This window comes from Drosophila pseudoobscura, chromosome 2 (genome assembly GCF_009870125.1).
Source record: "Drosophila pseudoobscura strain MV-25-SWS-2005 chromosome 2, UCI_Dpse_MV25, whole genome shotgun sequence".
NCBI lineage: Eukaryota > Metazoa > Arthropoda > Insecta > Diptera > Drosophilidae > Drosophila > Drosophila pseudoobscura.
Window position 1 is genome coordinate 29,181,592 of NC_046679.1, and position 14,675 is coordinate 29,196,266.

Consider the following 14,675-nt stretch of genomic DNA (forward strand, 5'->3'; position numbering starts at 1 on the left):
CAGTAATAAAAGAAATATCTTAAATATTCTCAGGGCCTCTATGGCCATAAAAAACTAAGGCAATTAAAGGGAGCACCCTTTCGATAGCTATAGCATGGATATCCATCCCCGTGGCATATCACCAATAGTTTTCCTGTAATTTGTTCGCTGATCAATCTCTCTTTTGTATTGTGAAGCGTAATTTGCCTGTTTTTCATGTCAGTAGAGGCTTGTAAATCCGTTTTTCCACTGAAAAGATGAATCAATTTATTATAATATAAAACACATAAAACAAAAGCCGATCACAATTTGTGTCAGCGACTTTGCTCTGAAAAGGATTTAAATGGAAATAATTCAGGAGCGAAATCAACGAAAGTCGAATAAGGAAATGCACTTTTAAAGGATTTTTAAAATAGCAATAAAAAAAAAAAATAATATTTTTTAAAGATTGTTGTTGATAGAATACTATATTATAATACATTAAATAAATTATATATATACGATTATATTGTTTAAATAAATACAATTTATTTTTTAAAGATTTTTGTGGATTAAATATGAATATATTATTCAATTAAATAAATTCAAATAATATTATTGTACAGTTTAAATAAATAAAATAATATTTTCTAAAGTTTTTTGTGCTTTAAATATGAAAATATTAAACAAAATAGAAATAAATTTTATTATATTGTTTAACAAATTTTAAAAATATTTTCTAAATATTTGTTTATGGTTTAAATATTATTTTTATTACACGGAATGTTTTTTTTTTGGGATTAAATATTTTCTTAGATTTTTTAAAGAATTAAATTAAAGTAAAATAAAAATGTAGTTAATTTTATAATTTTTTAGTTTATTTTTTAACGTTAATTTTTTTTCTTTTGATTATGCTTAAATATTTTTCTAGATTTTTCAAAGAATTAAAATAAATTAACTTAATTTTAAGATTTTTTGGTTTAATTTTGTATGTAAACTTTTTTTTTGTCAGGGCATAAATAAGTAAAACCGTAAACAAAAACCAAATGAGTTTTCACGGCATATCAAAAATTATTACAAATAAAAAAAACGTATAAAAAAAAAGAAAAAGAGACAAAGACAGACAGAGAGAGAGAGAGAGAGAGAGAGAATTGTGTAATTACAATAAATGCGACATTTAAATGCCTTGCGCTTATCGGAGGCGCAATTACAATGACAACAACGACAAGGATGGGCAAGGGGGGGTGGGGGGGAAGTACTGACCAACGGAAGAAGAGCGGAAAGGGAAGCTGCTGGGCGGACGGACGGACGGACGGACGGACGGGTTGGATGGATATGATAGGATGAGCGGCTGGCCGACCAAACCGGGTAAAACCGATTCACATTAATGCGCATAAATATGAAATCATGCGTTAAGATCAACAATTCAACAATTAAAACTTAATTGCATTAACATGAAATGTGCATCATCAACAATGCGAATGAATGAACGGAACGGAACGGAACAGAACGGAACGGACTGAATGCCATCTCCATCCAGGATTGAATTGAAAGGAGTACATATCTTTTCCTTTAAAAAATACTGATAGATTTGCTAGATCTGCAAAGGGGGTCTCACGGTAGAAGCTTCTTTTTATGGCTCGCTTTTCAGTTCAATTTATGGAAAATTGTTTTGAGCTTTCTTTTCTTTTGGTGGGGTAACATGCATTAAAAAGGGATCAGTGGCAACACCCCCACAACACCTCCTCTCTCCACCGCCTTGGAGTCGTGTGAAGCCATTAAATGGTTAGGTTCTTGCTCCGAGAAGGAGCCATGTTCCCCGGGCAACCTCAAAATGCTTAAATGGCTTTTTTGTTACACGTAGGAAAATACTTTGTTGTCTGTTGGCCCCCAGAAGGGTCTTGAGGGGGGGCTGGGGCTGGGGAGGAGAGTGTTCCTTTTGTGCGTTCGCTGCTGGGGTGCTGGGAGTGTGAATTTATATTACAAACTATTACTGTCAAAAAACACGTTTACATAGCACAAATATACCAAAAGCCACACACACACACACACACATGTCTCTCCCTCTCTCTCGCTCTCTCTTACCCACTTCCATGCCAGACACTGCTGCTATCCCTTGGGGACCTGCCACTGTCTTAGCCTTTCCATTCCTTTGGTGCTCTGGGGTTTTTGGGGTAGGTGGCAGCATCTTGCCCGGGGGCAACCATACACACATTCACACACACACGCACATACAGGGCGTAAAACGAGTGAGCGAGAGAGAGGCAAAGAGAGTTATGGACTGTAAAATACTCTCTAATTGAAAGAAGGTTTTTGTGGGGAACAATAGAAAATGGTAAAAGGTGTATATAGTAAAGGAATTAAGAAGATATAAAGATACATATCTGTATGTGAGGGCTGCAAAACAATGAGATATTGATTGAACGAAGAAAATATCATGGTATTTATTTGGGAATATGTGGGTAGGAGTAGTTTTTTGAGTTCAGAAGAGTTTTTAGCCCTTTTTCTAAGTGTTTAGTAGTTTTTTGTAGTATTTTTATTATTGTTTCATACAGTTATTTTAAATAATATTTTGAAATATTTTTTTGGTATTTACATATTTCATTCGGTATTTAGTATTTTATATATTTGTTAGTATTATTTAGAATTTTTTTTTGGTGATGCTTAAATATTAAGTATTTTTAATTATTTAATAAATATTGTAAATATTAGAAATATTTGTCAGTATTTTGTGGTATTAGCATTTTTTATTTTTATTAGCTTGGCATTTTTTAGTATTTTAATTTATTTTTGCTACTATTATTAAGTTCCATTTTGGGTTATGCTTAAAGCTTTATAGTATTTTAAGTACTTTTAGTATTTTAATTATTTAATTAATATTGTAATTATTATAATTATTTTTCGGTATTATGTGGGATTTGAATTTTTCAGTATTTTTATTTACATTTCATTTTAATTTTAAATTTGGTATTTTTTGATGATTTTAAGTATATTTTGTAATATTTTTATAGAAATTTTTCATAATCTAGTAGTTTTGTATTATTTATTAATTTTTGCAGTCATATTTTATAATTTTCGGTATTAGTATTTTTTATAAATACGCTAACAAAAAAACCGCGAGTAACGATTGCCTTTCCACCCATCAACCAATGCCACCCTTTGCCCACTCTTTCCGTGTTACAGGGCATCAAAAATTGCTTTGCTGACACAGTTTGTGGGAAATGGCTCTGAGCTTTGGCATTAGAGGCAAGCAAACTTTGGACGTGGCTGCCTGCTGCTACAAGGTGTTAACGGGCGGCCTTATGGACTTGTCCATAAGCCCATGTCTACGACTGTCTCTGTCTCTGCATGTCTGTCTCTCTCTTTCACACACACACTCTGCATATCTCTCGCTCTTTGTTTTTGAGACGCCGCATCAGCATTAGTTTTAATGCGTTGTAGCCGCCGCCTGGCATCCCCAAGACCTCGAGAGGGCAACAAACTGCTGCCAAGTGCACGAATAGGCCCCCCAATTCATGCCCCCCTCCTGTTTTTAGGCAATGGAGGGACAATTATTTACATAAATTTCATTAGAACCCAAAAAAAAACATAGAGGGCTATGAAATTGTTGCCTAATTTATAGCATGTTTTGCTATTTTCTACAATTCGATTTGCAAAAAACAATAAAAAAACGCCAAGAATGAGGAGTTTTTCCAAATGAAATTAAATACCGAAACGAGGCCCGACTCGGACTCGGACTCGGACTCGACTCCGCAATTTGTTCTTGTTGCGTGTCAAAGCTCAACGCTTTCACTGTCACGCCCCCCACTTTGCCGCCACCCACCACCATCGCACCCACTTTAACTAGTTTGTCCCTTGTTTATGTATCTATATACATTTGTATCTGTATCTGTTTGTAGTTTTTGCTGTGTGTCGCATGCAATTTTCGTGCATGTCCAACAGGAAAAACGTATTTACCTCATATTTAATTAAATTGCCAACGCTACAGAAATTTCAATGCTTTATTTGCATAGTTAAAGCATAGTATTCCAAGGGCCACACACACACACACAGGCCACTGACGTGACCCACAAAGAGGATTGCCAATTGGTTCAGATACAGAATGAAAGGGTGAAAGGTATCTAGAAGGGATATCCCTCCATCCAAGTACAGCCAGTCTTAATTTCCTTATTAGCTTCTGCGGCAGATTTTGTATCATTGGCACGATCTGAATGAAATCAAGCAAGACACTGGAAAGGTCTGTAAAAGGCACTCCCAGAGAATACAAATACATCTAGAATTTACATCCATTTCGTTTCTTCAGCTCCCATTCGAGTAGAAGCCAAATATAAAAAATTCCGCTCATCCGAAAGTGAGGATTGGTGCTAAGGACGCAGAATTTACCCATTCTAATCGGCTCAAATTCAATCATGAGTCAAATAAAAACTACCTGAAATGGAAACACCACCGAAACCATTGAATGAGATCTCTGCCTGATTTGTTTGGGTATATTTCTTTCAAAGCTTAAGAACTCTCATACTCATTTGTATTTTTGGCTAATTTACGAGGACACGACACACACAAATAAATGGGAATCAGTCCCTCCCTTCACCTTTTGTATAATTATGACCCTCCCTGCACCAAACACAAAATGTTAGTGCCTTGTTCTTTGAACTTTGAACCCCTTCTCCTGCGGAATTTATGTGCACGTATACGTAATTTATTTATTAACCCCTTGAACGATGTGAAGGTCTGAGACCCAAAAATGTTTCTTGAAATAAATTCAAATTAGTTTTAACACATTAAGGCGTAAAAAGGCAGGCCCTAAAAGTCAGCAATCGACATTATTCCTGGGATCAACCCCCGTGACGCCCCGCAGTGCCGCATGCCCCTTATGGAAAAACTGTTGCAAAACATACGCAAACATAAACTTTAATGAATTTTCAGCCAAAATCCAAATATGCGTAGTCCTGTGGGCACATGTGTGTGTATGTGTGTGTGTGTGTGTTTGGTGTGTGTGTGTGTGCGCTTTTGTTGGAGCATATGAAGTTATTTTGCTAACCTTTCGCCGTTTTTGGCGTCGTTTTGCTGGAAGCCCAAATATTTGCATGAGTGGCGCCCGAGAAAAGCTCTCTCGTCTCCTCCGGCACCATTTTAGTTTTTGGGTGAGAAAATTAAACGCACACACACACACACACACACACACACGGATAGATGCTACTCACAGACAGTTATATTTTTCTGGTTAGAAGAGAGAGCCTTCAAAAATTGCAACTTTTTGGCACTTGAAAAACTTCACACCCCCCCGCAAACAGATACGAAAACGAGGCGAGAAAGTAGACGATGCCTCTTCAGAAGTTGCAGAAGCCGCAGGGGCGCCAAGAGGCAAGTGCCAAGTGGCAAGAGTGCTGATAGAGTGTGGTGTGTGTGTGGAGGGGGTGGGGAGGGGCTGGGTAGGGGAGGTGTGGCCCCAACATTACGCATAAATTTTGCACTTTACAAATTTGCCACGCACACGTTTGTGGCACATTTTCGTATAACATTTACACAGACAGCGGCAGCAATGGAGAGGTTTCTGGCGAGAAATTAGGAGGGTTTTCCGTGGCGGGTAACTACATATGTAAAACGTGCGCCATTTGTCAGGCACCCCACCCCCACCCCCACCCCTATCACCCACCTCCCACACCGCAAAAAGCAGCACAAGGTGACACACGGCCTACAACTGAACCCAGAAGGCAGCCAAGACATACTTGGACCAGGGAATGCTCTTTCCTCTAGGAAAAAGAAAACTATCTGCCTATCCTTGAGTTTGTTGGAAATATCCTAGGTATATCCTCGTACAGGATAGAGCATAATGAGGCATTAAGGCGCTGAAAACTCTGCACGTTATGGCCATCAGTAGACCCAAAAGCCAAGGCTTGGTGGGTACACTTAAAGAAAAGGGCGATACCCACAGATAAATGGCGTAAAAAAAAAGAAAAGCAATCATATTTCAATTCAAATTAATTTAGATTTAATTGAAATATATAGTGAAGTATTTCGAGCACGGCACATTTCTAATGTAAAAATAAAATAAAAATTATATTATTGTTTATTTAAATAAAACTTATTTATTTAATTAAATATAATAAAATTTAATTTGTTGGAAATTATGGGAGGATCCCTTTGAGTCGGATTTTTATAGGAGGAGAAAGATATTTCGATATATATTCCTTCACTGTATTTCGAAGTGTAAGTGTATATAGAGCGCGGCCGACTGAATCGGGGATTGAAACGGATTCCGTGTGGATCGTGAGAACAGAGAAATAGCAAGCAGAAATAGCAAGCGCGAGGTCTGTAAACAGAGGGAAAGCAAGCGCTGTTAACGAAGCAAGCATTTTAACATAACTATAGCGAGGCCTGTTAAGAGAACGAAAGCGAGCGCTGGTAACAGATCGAGAGCGAGGGCTGTTAACAGAAGTAAAGCGAAGGCTGATAAGAGATCGGAAACGAGCGCTGTTAACAGAACCAGCGCTAGGGCTCTTAACAGAGCGATCACGATCTCTCTAAACAGAGCGCACTTAACAGTGCGCTGTCAACCAGAGAGACAACAGGCTGTTATCAATGTTATCCCCAATGCTAACATCGCTGCCTGAACTCACTTGCTGGCGCCGATATGAGTAAACTGTTGGGCCACAACTTTTTTATAATTTAAATATACAAATATTTAATTGAAATATAAAAAATATTTAAATAAATGTAATAATTACCATTTCCAATCTCTGTAAAAATATATTTGTATTTCAAACCAAATATTTAAAAAAAATGGATGTATATTATAAGTTTCTTGGGTTTTTTCTTTGGTTAAGGTCATTTATAGCAAAGGAAAATTCTTGCATGACTTTCTAACAGCCCCACTTACATGTGAATGGCCTTCAAAAATATGCTAAAGCTCATTCTTCTAAGGAAAACCCCTGTGAATGGCATTTAAACAGCTGTTTTTGTGTAAAACAAAAGGATTTTAAAGATAAAATAGTATAAAATAAAGATGATAATTCTTTAAATCCAGTCTTTTGGATGGAGGCGCTTTCTGGCCGAATATTTCTAGCCAAATTCGTTTCATTTTATTTGGTATTAAATTCCTTGGCATTTCTCTCAGTGTACACAACAAATTAGAGCCTGCAACCTTCTCCAGCCACGCGGCGTATGCGTAATGTTGTTGCGCGCGCCTGCTCGTTTGCTTGTAAAACTTGTAGCAGTCCTGTCAAAATGTCAAAATTGTTGCCTCCCCCTCTCTCTCCACCTCTCTCCGCCCCCTCCGAGTAAAAAACCGTTAGCCAAAAGTGTAATTGGGCGTTTGGTGCGGGGTTAATAGAGGTTGCCGGTGCCGCGGCAGCACTAGAGATCTTTTCGGCAAGGATGTGCCATTCCGTACCCGCCACTTAGTTTTAATTAGTGGCTTACATTTCATGCAAAAGATATGACAGAAATTGGTTATCCGAAATGGGGGCGCAGGCACCACCCAAAAGGGGAGAGCCCCCTCTCTCTGTGCCCTTTGACCTGCTTAGGCACACATTTACAGGGTCAGGGGCCAGAAGATAAAAGTGATTTATGATTTTCGAGGTGCCTACAAAATATATAGATTTCTTTTTTAAATTTCCCTAAATTCTTGCCACAAATGCTCTTGCCGCATGCCACATTTCCGTAGCAACCGACAGATACATGTGTAATTACAAGCAATTTATTTGAGCGTAAAAAAAGGTTTATTAACAATTAAATGATGTACGCCAAAAAAAAGGGGAAATCTCGAGGCGAGGCATCTACCACCCCTCCAGAAGCGGAGAAAGCCTTTCCTTGTTGCCATTTAAATTGTCCTGGCCTAGGACCATCTTACTGAAAGGATAATGTCTGCGTGCGAGGGAGTTTTTCGACAATGGGTGGAGGAGACACAACATATTTACACCTTGTTGCCGGTTGCTCCGTTGCCAGTTGCCGCCTCCTGTCGCCATATGCTTAATGAGCAAAAAGCCAGCACAGATAAAGTATGGGAAACAGGAGCAGAAGGAGCACAAGGAGCACAGGTACAGCTCCTGCAATTGTAATTTTTGTAAAATTAACACGTTGCCACGTAGGAGAAAAGAGTCCTCGCTGTCTGGCTGTCTGTCTTTCGCAGGAAGTTGTCAAGTGGCGTTGGCATAAATTCAATTAGCAAAGTGCCCCTTCAAAACACACACAGTCCCCCCTACCACCCTTCCTCGCTCTCCCCCAGAAACCAGGCTTTAAGCAGGGCAATATATTATCCTTGTAGCGGCTTTTCGTTAGCCTTTTTTTTCTCTCCCTCTCTCTCGCACTGATTCTCTCACTCACAATCAGCGCAGTGAAGCGCACATCCTGTCAGCCTGAATGATTGTCGACAACGACGAAGGGGAAGTCCTTGATTTAAACCGAAACTGAAATGCACACAAATGGATTCCGAACTTGACCCCAAACGCACCCCCAGCCCTCCACCCTCCACCCTCTACCGACATTTTCTATTATATTTTGTGTGTGTTTTTCCCTCTTTTTTTTTGTTGCTGTTCTTTCGCTCAAGTCAATTTCGGTTTACTTTTCCATGATTTGATGCGTGTGGTGGCGGGCGGGGGGCTGTGGGGGCCTGTGGTGGGGGCCTCTCATTTATGGCCCCGTTGGCATGGCATTGGCGACAACATCTTTCGATTTGCACCTGCAATTTGCAGGCCCCCGGAGGCGGCAGCCACTAAAATGTTTCACTAAATGGTATCCAGCAGCAGGAATCCGCAGCTAAAACAGCAGCAGCAATCCCAAGGTGCACTCTGCCACTCTGCCACTCTCTGAACCACCTGCTGGAAGCTCCCCACCCCTCCCCCGCTCCCCCCACCGCAGTGAAGCAATCAACCAAACAAAACTCAACAATGCCACAGGCGGGGCTTGGACCGCTTGGAGTACAGGGTATTTGTGGCTGGCACATTAGCTATGGCGTGGGGTTTGCTTTCACTGAAAAGTTTACAGAATTTTACGAATTTCGTGAAAGGCAAGTGCTTCTTAGACTGTTTCCACTGGTTGCACGACCTAATGCTACTTTTCTTTGATTTAATTGTTTTTATGACCGCTTGCAGTGCTTTTTAGACTAATCCAGTGGCTCTAAGACCTATTACTTTTGTTTTAACACTAGATTCAGTGCTTCTTAGACTGTTTCCACTGGTTGCACGACCTAATGCTAATTTTCTTTGATTTGTTTATATGACTGCTTGCAGTGCTTTTTAGACTAATCCAGTGGCTCTAAGACCTATTACTTTTGGTTTAACACTAGATTCAGTGCTTCTTAGACTGTTTCCACTGGTTCCAAGACCTAATGCTTGCTATCTTTGATTTTATTGTTTTTATGATCGCTTGCAGTGCTTTTTAGACTGATCCAGTGGCTCTAAGACCTATACCTGTTTTTCTAACACTATGTTCAGTGCTTCTTAGACTGTTTCCACTAGTTTCAAGACCTAATGCTACTTTTCTTTGATTTTATTTTTTGTCTGACCCCTTTAAGTGATTTTTGGACTGATCCAGTGGCTCTAAGACTTGTAGTTGTGGCTCTAACACAAAGTTCAGTGCTTCTTAGACTGTGTTGAATGCTCCCACGGGCATGTGAACGGAATCCACGGCGTTTTAGGCCTAATCAAAATTCTTCTAGTATCACAGTGCTTCTAAAACTTATTTCAGCTCTTCTAAAACATATATCACAGCTTCTTAGACTGTTTCCACTGGTCCCAAGACCTAATGCTGCTTTTCGTTAATATTTTCTTCGGTACGACCGCTTACAGTGCTTCTAAAACTGATCCTACTGCATCTTAGACTGAACCAGTGGCTCTAAGACTTATGGCTGCTGCTCAATCACCAAGTTCAATGCTTCTTAGACTGTTTCTACTGCTTTTTAAACTGCTCCCAGTGGCAGTTGAACAGAAGCCACGGCCTTTGAGATACAAAAATTCTTCTAGTATCACAGTGCTTCTAAAACTAACGCCAGTGCTGTAAAACCTTTTTCAGTACATCTAAAACGTACGAACTTTCAACACTGATCGCAATGCTTCTTAGACTGATCCAGTGGCTCTAAGACTTATGGTTTTGGCTCTAATACTAAGTTCAGTGCGTCTTAGACTGTTTTCTCTGCTTCGAAAACAGATTCCAGGATTCTTCTTAGAATCCCAATCGTACTTCTATAAATTTGAATGCTTCTAAAACTATTGCGAGTGCTTCTTAACATCTATACAATCATTCTGAAACTGTAACGAATTGAATGAATGCTTTGGCAATGATTCTACAACTATTCTTCATTTGATCAACTTCTAAGACTGTTTCCAGTACTTCCGAGACCAATTACAGTACTTCCAAAACTGTACACCGTGCTTCTGAAACTGTATACAAATATTATTTGCCAAAAGATGTTGAAACTATTGAAAATGCTTCTAAGACTGTAACAACTTTTTCGAATTTTTATACAGCTGTTCTAAAACTGTTTAAAATTTGTTTAATCCCCATTTTACCCCCCGTTACATCTAAGAATGAACACTTATGGTCAATGCTACTAGAACCTATATCAGTGCTTCAAAAACTAATATCAATGCTGCTCAGACTGCTGATGTACTGCTACTAAAACTGTACAAAAAATGCCTACATTCATTTTCATGTCCATTTTCATCCAAATTTCCACTAAAAAGTGGGAGACCTCACTGCCAGCAGCAAGGGGTACTCCCTTGCACGGGTAGGGTACTCCACCGTTCGTTGTTCTTGCTTTCGCGCGGCATTCCCCCCTGTACCGTTAGTTAGTTATGCATTTGTTAAGCTCGCGAAAAGAAAACTAGAAATTGCAGGCTCTCTCACATTTCGACAACCTCCCATCCGCCCATTCTTGCATCCTCCAGGACGAGGGCGTGGCCGCTGCCACTGCCACTGCCACGACGACTGCGACTACAGTAATTGCCAACGTCGAGAGGCAAGCGCCCCGGCATTTGCATTTGCATTGCATCCAGGGTACGCAGCGTAGAGCAGCCACTAAAAACGACCGCAACACAAAACTATTTTGTTCACGCAATGCGAAAATGTTTCTCGTTGCCGCCGCTGGCATTTGGCGTTACGTATACGCAACGTATGCCAGTGCAACGGAAACGGCAGCGGCGACGGCGGCGGCGGCGGCGGCAGAGAAACGCAATTTGCATTTGTATGCAGACATTGTTGTTGGGTCCTGGGCGCTTGGTTTTGCCTTGTAATTGCTTCAAAACGTCATCATCGCATCACAGTCAGCCTCCTGCCTCCTGCCTCCCGACTGCCTGCCTGCCTGCCCCCTGCTGTGGCATTGTTTGTGCCCTTTGCCCTCTCTCTGTAGTTTATTAAATTTCGCTTTGATTTAGCAATCAATATTCAATTTAGTTACAGTTTCAGTCACAGTCTCCATTTCGACAGTTGTTTTTGGCAACAAAATTGTACTCCAGTAAATAGATTAGATATTTCTTCCTACAAAATATGAGCAAACCCTCAAAAACCTCGGAAAAGGGGGACATTCCTAAACTACAGAAACGCATTGCCAAATGCAGAAGACGGCACAAGACCAATCAAAATGCATTGCAGCGGCTGCAATTGAGGATTTTCATCAGGAAAACTATGATCCTGGAGCTGGAGAAGAGACTTTTGGGCAAAAGAAAGCGCTAGACAGGGAGGAAGGGTAAGAAAACCCCCAATAAACCCATTGAAAGCTGGTTTAATCCTTTGAGGAGTGTTTTCAGGCAGCTAGAGATCATAGAACTGCAGGAGGAGGTCTACAGTTCTGAAGGGAAGGCTTTTCTTAACACAAACTAAAGGCGGAACCCTAAGGAAGAGATTAAGAATTGAAGAACTGCCGAGGAAACCTCTTGCTGGAAGAAGAATCTCAAATAGAAAACGCTAGGCATTAAGAAAAGGCATTTAAGGAGGTAAGAAACCCCCCAGTAAAAAGTTTTCAAGATCTTTAATCCATTGAGCAATCTTTACAGGCAGCTGGAGATCATAGAAGTGACGAAAGAGGTATACAGATCTGAAGAAAAGACTTTTGTTGCAAGGAAAATTACCAGAAACTCAAGGCGGAACCCTAATCCAGAGGTTGGGGTTTGAAGAACTGCTGAGAAGACTTGTCTGGGCGAAGAATCTCAATCAGAAAGAGCTAGAAACCCATTGCAAGTCAGCTAGATATTACAGAACTAAGATCTACAGATCTGCAAGACCTGAAGAGAAGACTTTTCTTACCACAAACTAAAGGCGGAACCCTAAGGAAGAGACTAAAGATTGAAGAGCTGCAGATAAGACTTGTCTAGGAGCAGAATCTCCATGTGATCTATGATCTCTAAAGAACAAAAAGAAACCTCCTTAAGCAGATGATGATCAGGCAACAAAATGACTCAAAAACCATCCAGAAATAACCTCAAGACATTCGTTATATGGGAAACAGAAGAACTTACAAGATATTCATGGGGAAACCTCTACAAAAATAAGAGATTACAGCACAAACTCGATCCGCAAGCGCCACAAAAGCTTGTCTGAAAAGAAATCCTGTCCATCGCCAAGAAACCCCGACAACAACCCGTTCAAAATCAATTCCCTTTTGTCTCGAATCGAACAAAAATAAACTATAACAGAATCAAACCAAATCAAAGCAACTGAAGGGAAGTAATGGTATCCTTTACGGGTATATCCTTGTGTTGAATGGAAAGTTTTCCACAACATTAATAAATATTTACAGGCACGTCGCGTTCTTCCACCAAATGGTCCAATGGTCCAGTCGTCGTCGTCGTCTCCTTTTCTTGGGCCATGAAATCAAATCAAATATGCGCGCCTGATGCTCTTCCTGCCTCCCTGCGAAGGCGTGCTCACAGGAATTTAAATCATTCGAAGGACTTACATGCTACTTACAACAGCCAAAGAGTAGCCTATATGGAGCCAAGGATGTGTGTGTGTGTGTGTGTGGATAGACAGATAGATAGATGGGCCATCCCTCAGCTCTTGGCGATGCCACGTTTTGGGGCAAGGTTATTATACGCTGCTGCTTTTTATGCACACGGAATTTTTATGAGTTAATTTAATTTATAGTTTTATTATTATGTTCAAGGCATAATAATGGCAGGACCTTTTATGCACTTTTCAAGTGTGAATCGCTCGACGCTCTCAGCCCTCAGCCCTCAGCTCTTTTTAGGCCAGAAACAACTTGTAAACAACTTGGAAATGGCGCATAAATTTAATTTCAAGCCAAAAGACGGGACGGACCAAGCAACGTATTTTCTACGATTTTTGCACTGTTGATTTATACGCTAATAAAAGCAATTTCACTGAATGCCAAACGAAAAGGAGCAGCAGCAGGACGCGCAGTCCATCCTTCTGGCTTCAGTTTCAGAGCTACAGAATTTGGAGTAACTGACAGATAGACGCTGGGGCCGTGCCGTGGCACGGGGGGCATGCCACTGCCTTTGACATTGTAGACAAGGCAGCAGCTCCGCAGCTCCTTGTTGCTTCAAGTGCTGCCACTTTCAACTTTTTATTTACGCAGCAAATTTAATTATTTACTCTTGGCTTTGCCTTTCGTTTAATGGATTGACCTTTGGCCGCTCCTCAGAAGGGAACTCCTTTAAATTTCAATCGAAATTAAAGCGGGATATTCTCTCACTCTCTCAGGCTCTGCTTCTCTGGTTCTCTAATGCTGTTTTACATTATAATAAACATGAAATATTTCACACGAAAAACACACACCTACACACACACCTACCCACACACACACACATGCATATGCCTTTTGTAAGGACTAATACAGAATGACTTTCGAAATGGTGTTTTTTTTAAAGCTACTGGAACATTGTTTTCCGCAAAAGAACACCAAAAAAAACACACACAAAGGCTACTGAATATTTCACTGGTTATTTTTCGGGTGAGAAAGAGAGAGAGCGAGAGAGAGCGAGAACGAGACACATGCCGTTGGGTATTAAGCTTTAATGAAGCAATAAATTTAAAATCCACCTTTTTTATTATGACAAAAAAAAAACAAGAACGAAACGCACACAAAATCATTGTGAGTGAAAGAGAGAGGCAGACAGAGAGAAAGGGGGAGTGCGAGAGGGTGTATGGGAGACAGAGAGTGGGAGTGGGAGAGGGAGAGGGAGAGGTATGGGAGACCACGTTCCTCGTTCTGTATAAATACATAAACCTTTTTAAGCTGTCAAGTGATATGTCAAAATTGATATCCGAGTCATTTAAAATGCATGCAAATATGGAACGCATCGACTAAAAACTCTCAACTCCATTTTCGAAATAAGCAAACAAACGGTGAACGAGAGAGGTCTCTCGGGGTAACGAAGCTGAAGATACCCTGGAAGACAATTTCAGAGAAATTTAATACACGATTTTAAGCAATTTTGGGAGTTAGGGGTACTTAAAAAAATTATACAAAAAAATTAATTCACTAAGAAATCATTTTTTTATTTATTTTTTCTATAACACTTTTATTTATGAACAAACCAGGTAAAAATCATGTAAAAAGCATTTAAAAATCATGTAAAAATCATGTATAAACCCGGTATAGCTCATGTAAAAATCAGGTAAACATCAGGTAAAAATAATGTATAATTGTATGTAGTTTTCATGCCATCAAGATGTACAAATATCATGAAAAAACCATTAAGTAAAAATCATCTAAAATCAATGTAAAAAATGTAAATAAAAAATATTTAAAAAGTGTA

General features: G+C 39.8%; 1 protein-coding gene across 4 annotated transcripts; it reads left to right on the plus strand.

Moving 5' to 3' along the window:
- The first annotated feature begins 11,334 nt into the window (after positions 1-11,334).
- LOC26534306 (uncharacterized) lies at positions 11,335-13,053 on the plus strand. 4 transcript variants are annotated; one of them, XR_001451971.2, is made up of 4 exons: positions 11,336-11,641; positions 11,703-11,888; positions 11,949-12,977; positions 13,039-13,053. XR_001451971.2 is itself a non-coding variant. In XM_033376706.1 (2 exons), exons 1-2 carry the CDS (start codon positions 11,508-11,510, stop codon positions 12,206-12,208), a joined length of 327 nt encoding a protein of 108 aa, XP_033232597.1. In that variant the 5' UTR covers positions 11,335-11,507; the 3' UTR covers positions 12,209-12,627. The 4 variants fall into 4 exon arrangements, 1 of the variants encoding a protein (XP_033232597.1); XR_001451974.2 differs by having other exon boundaries at positions 11,720-11,888; XR_001451972.2 differs by having other exon boundaries at positions 11,337-11,641; positions 11,711-11,888.
- Positions 13,054-14,675: the final 1,622 nt, after the last annotated feature.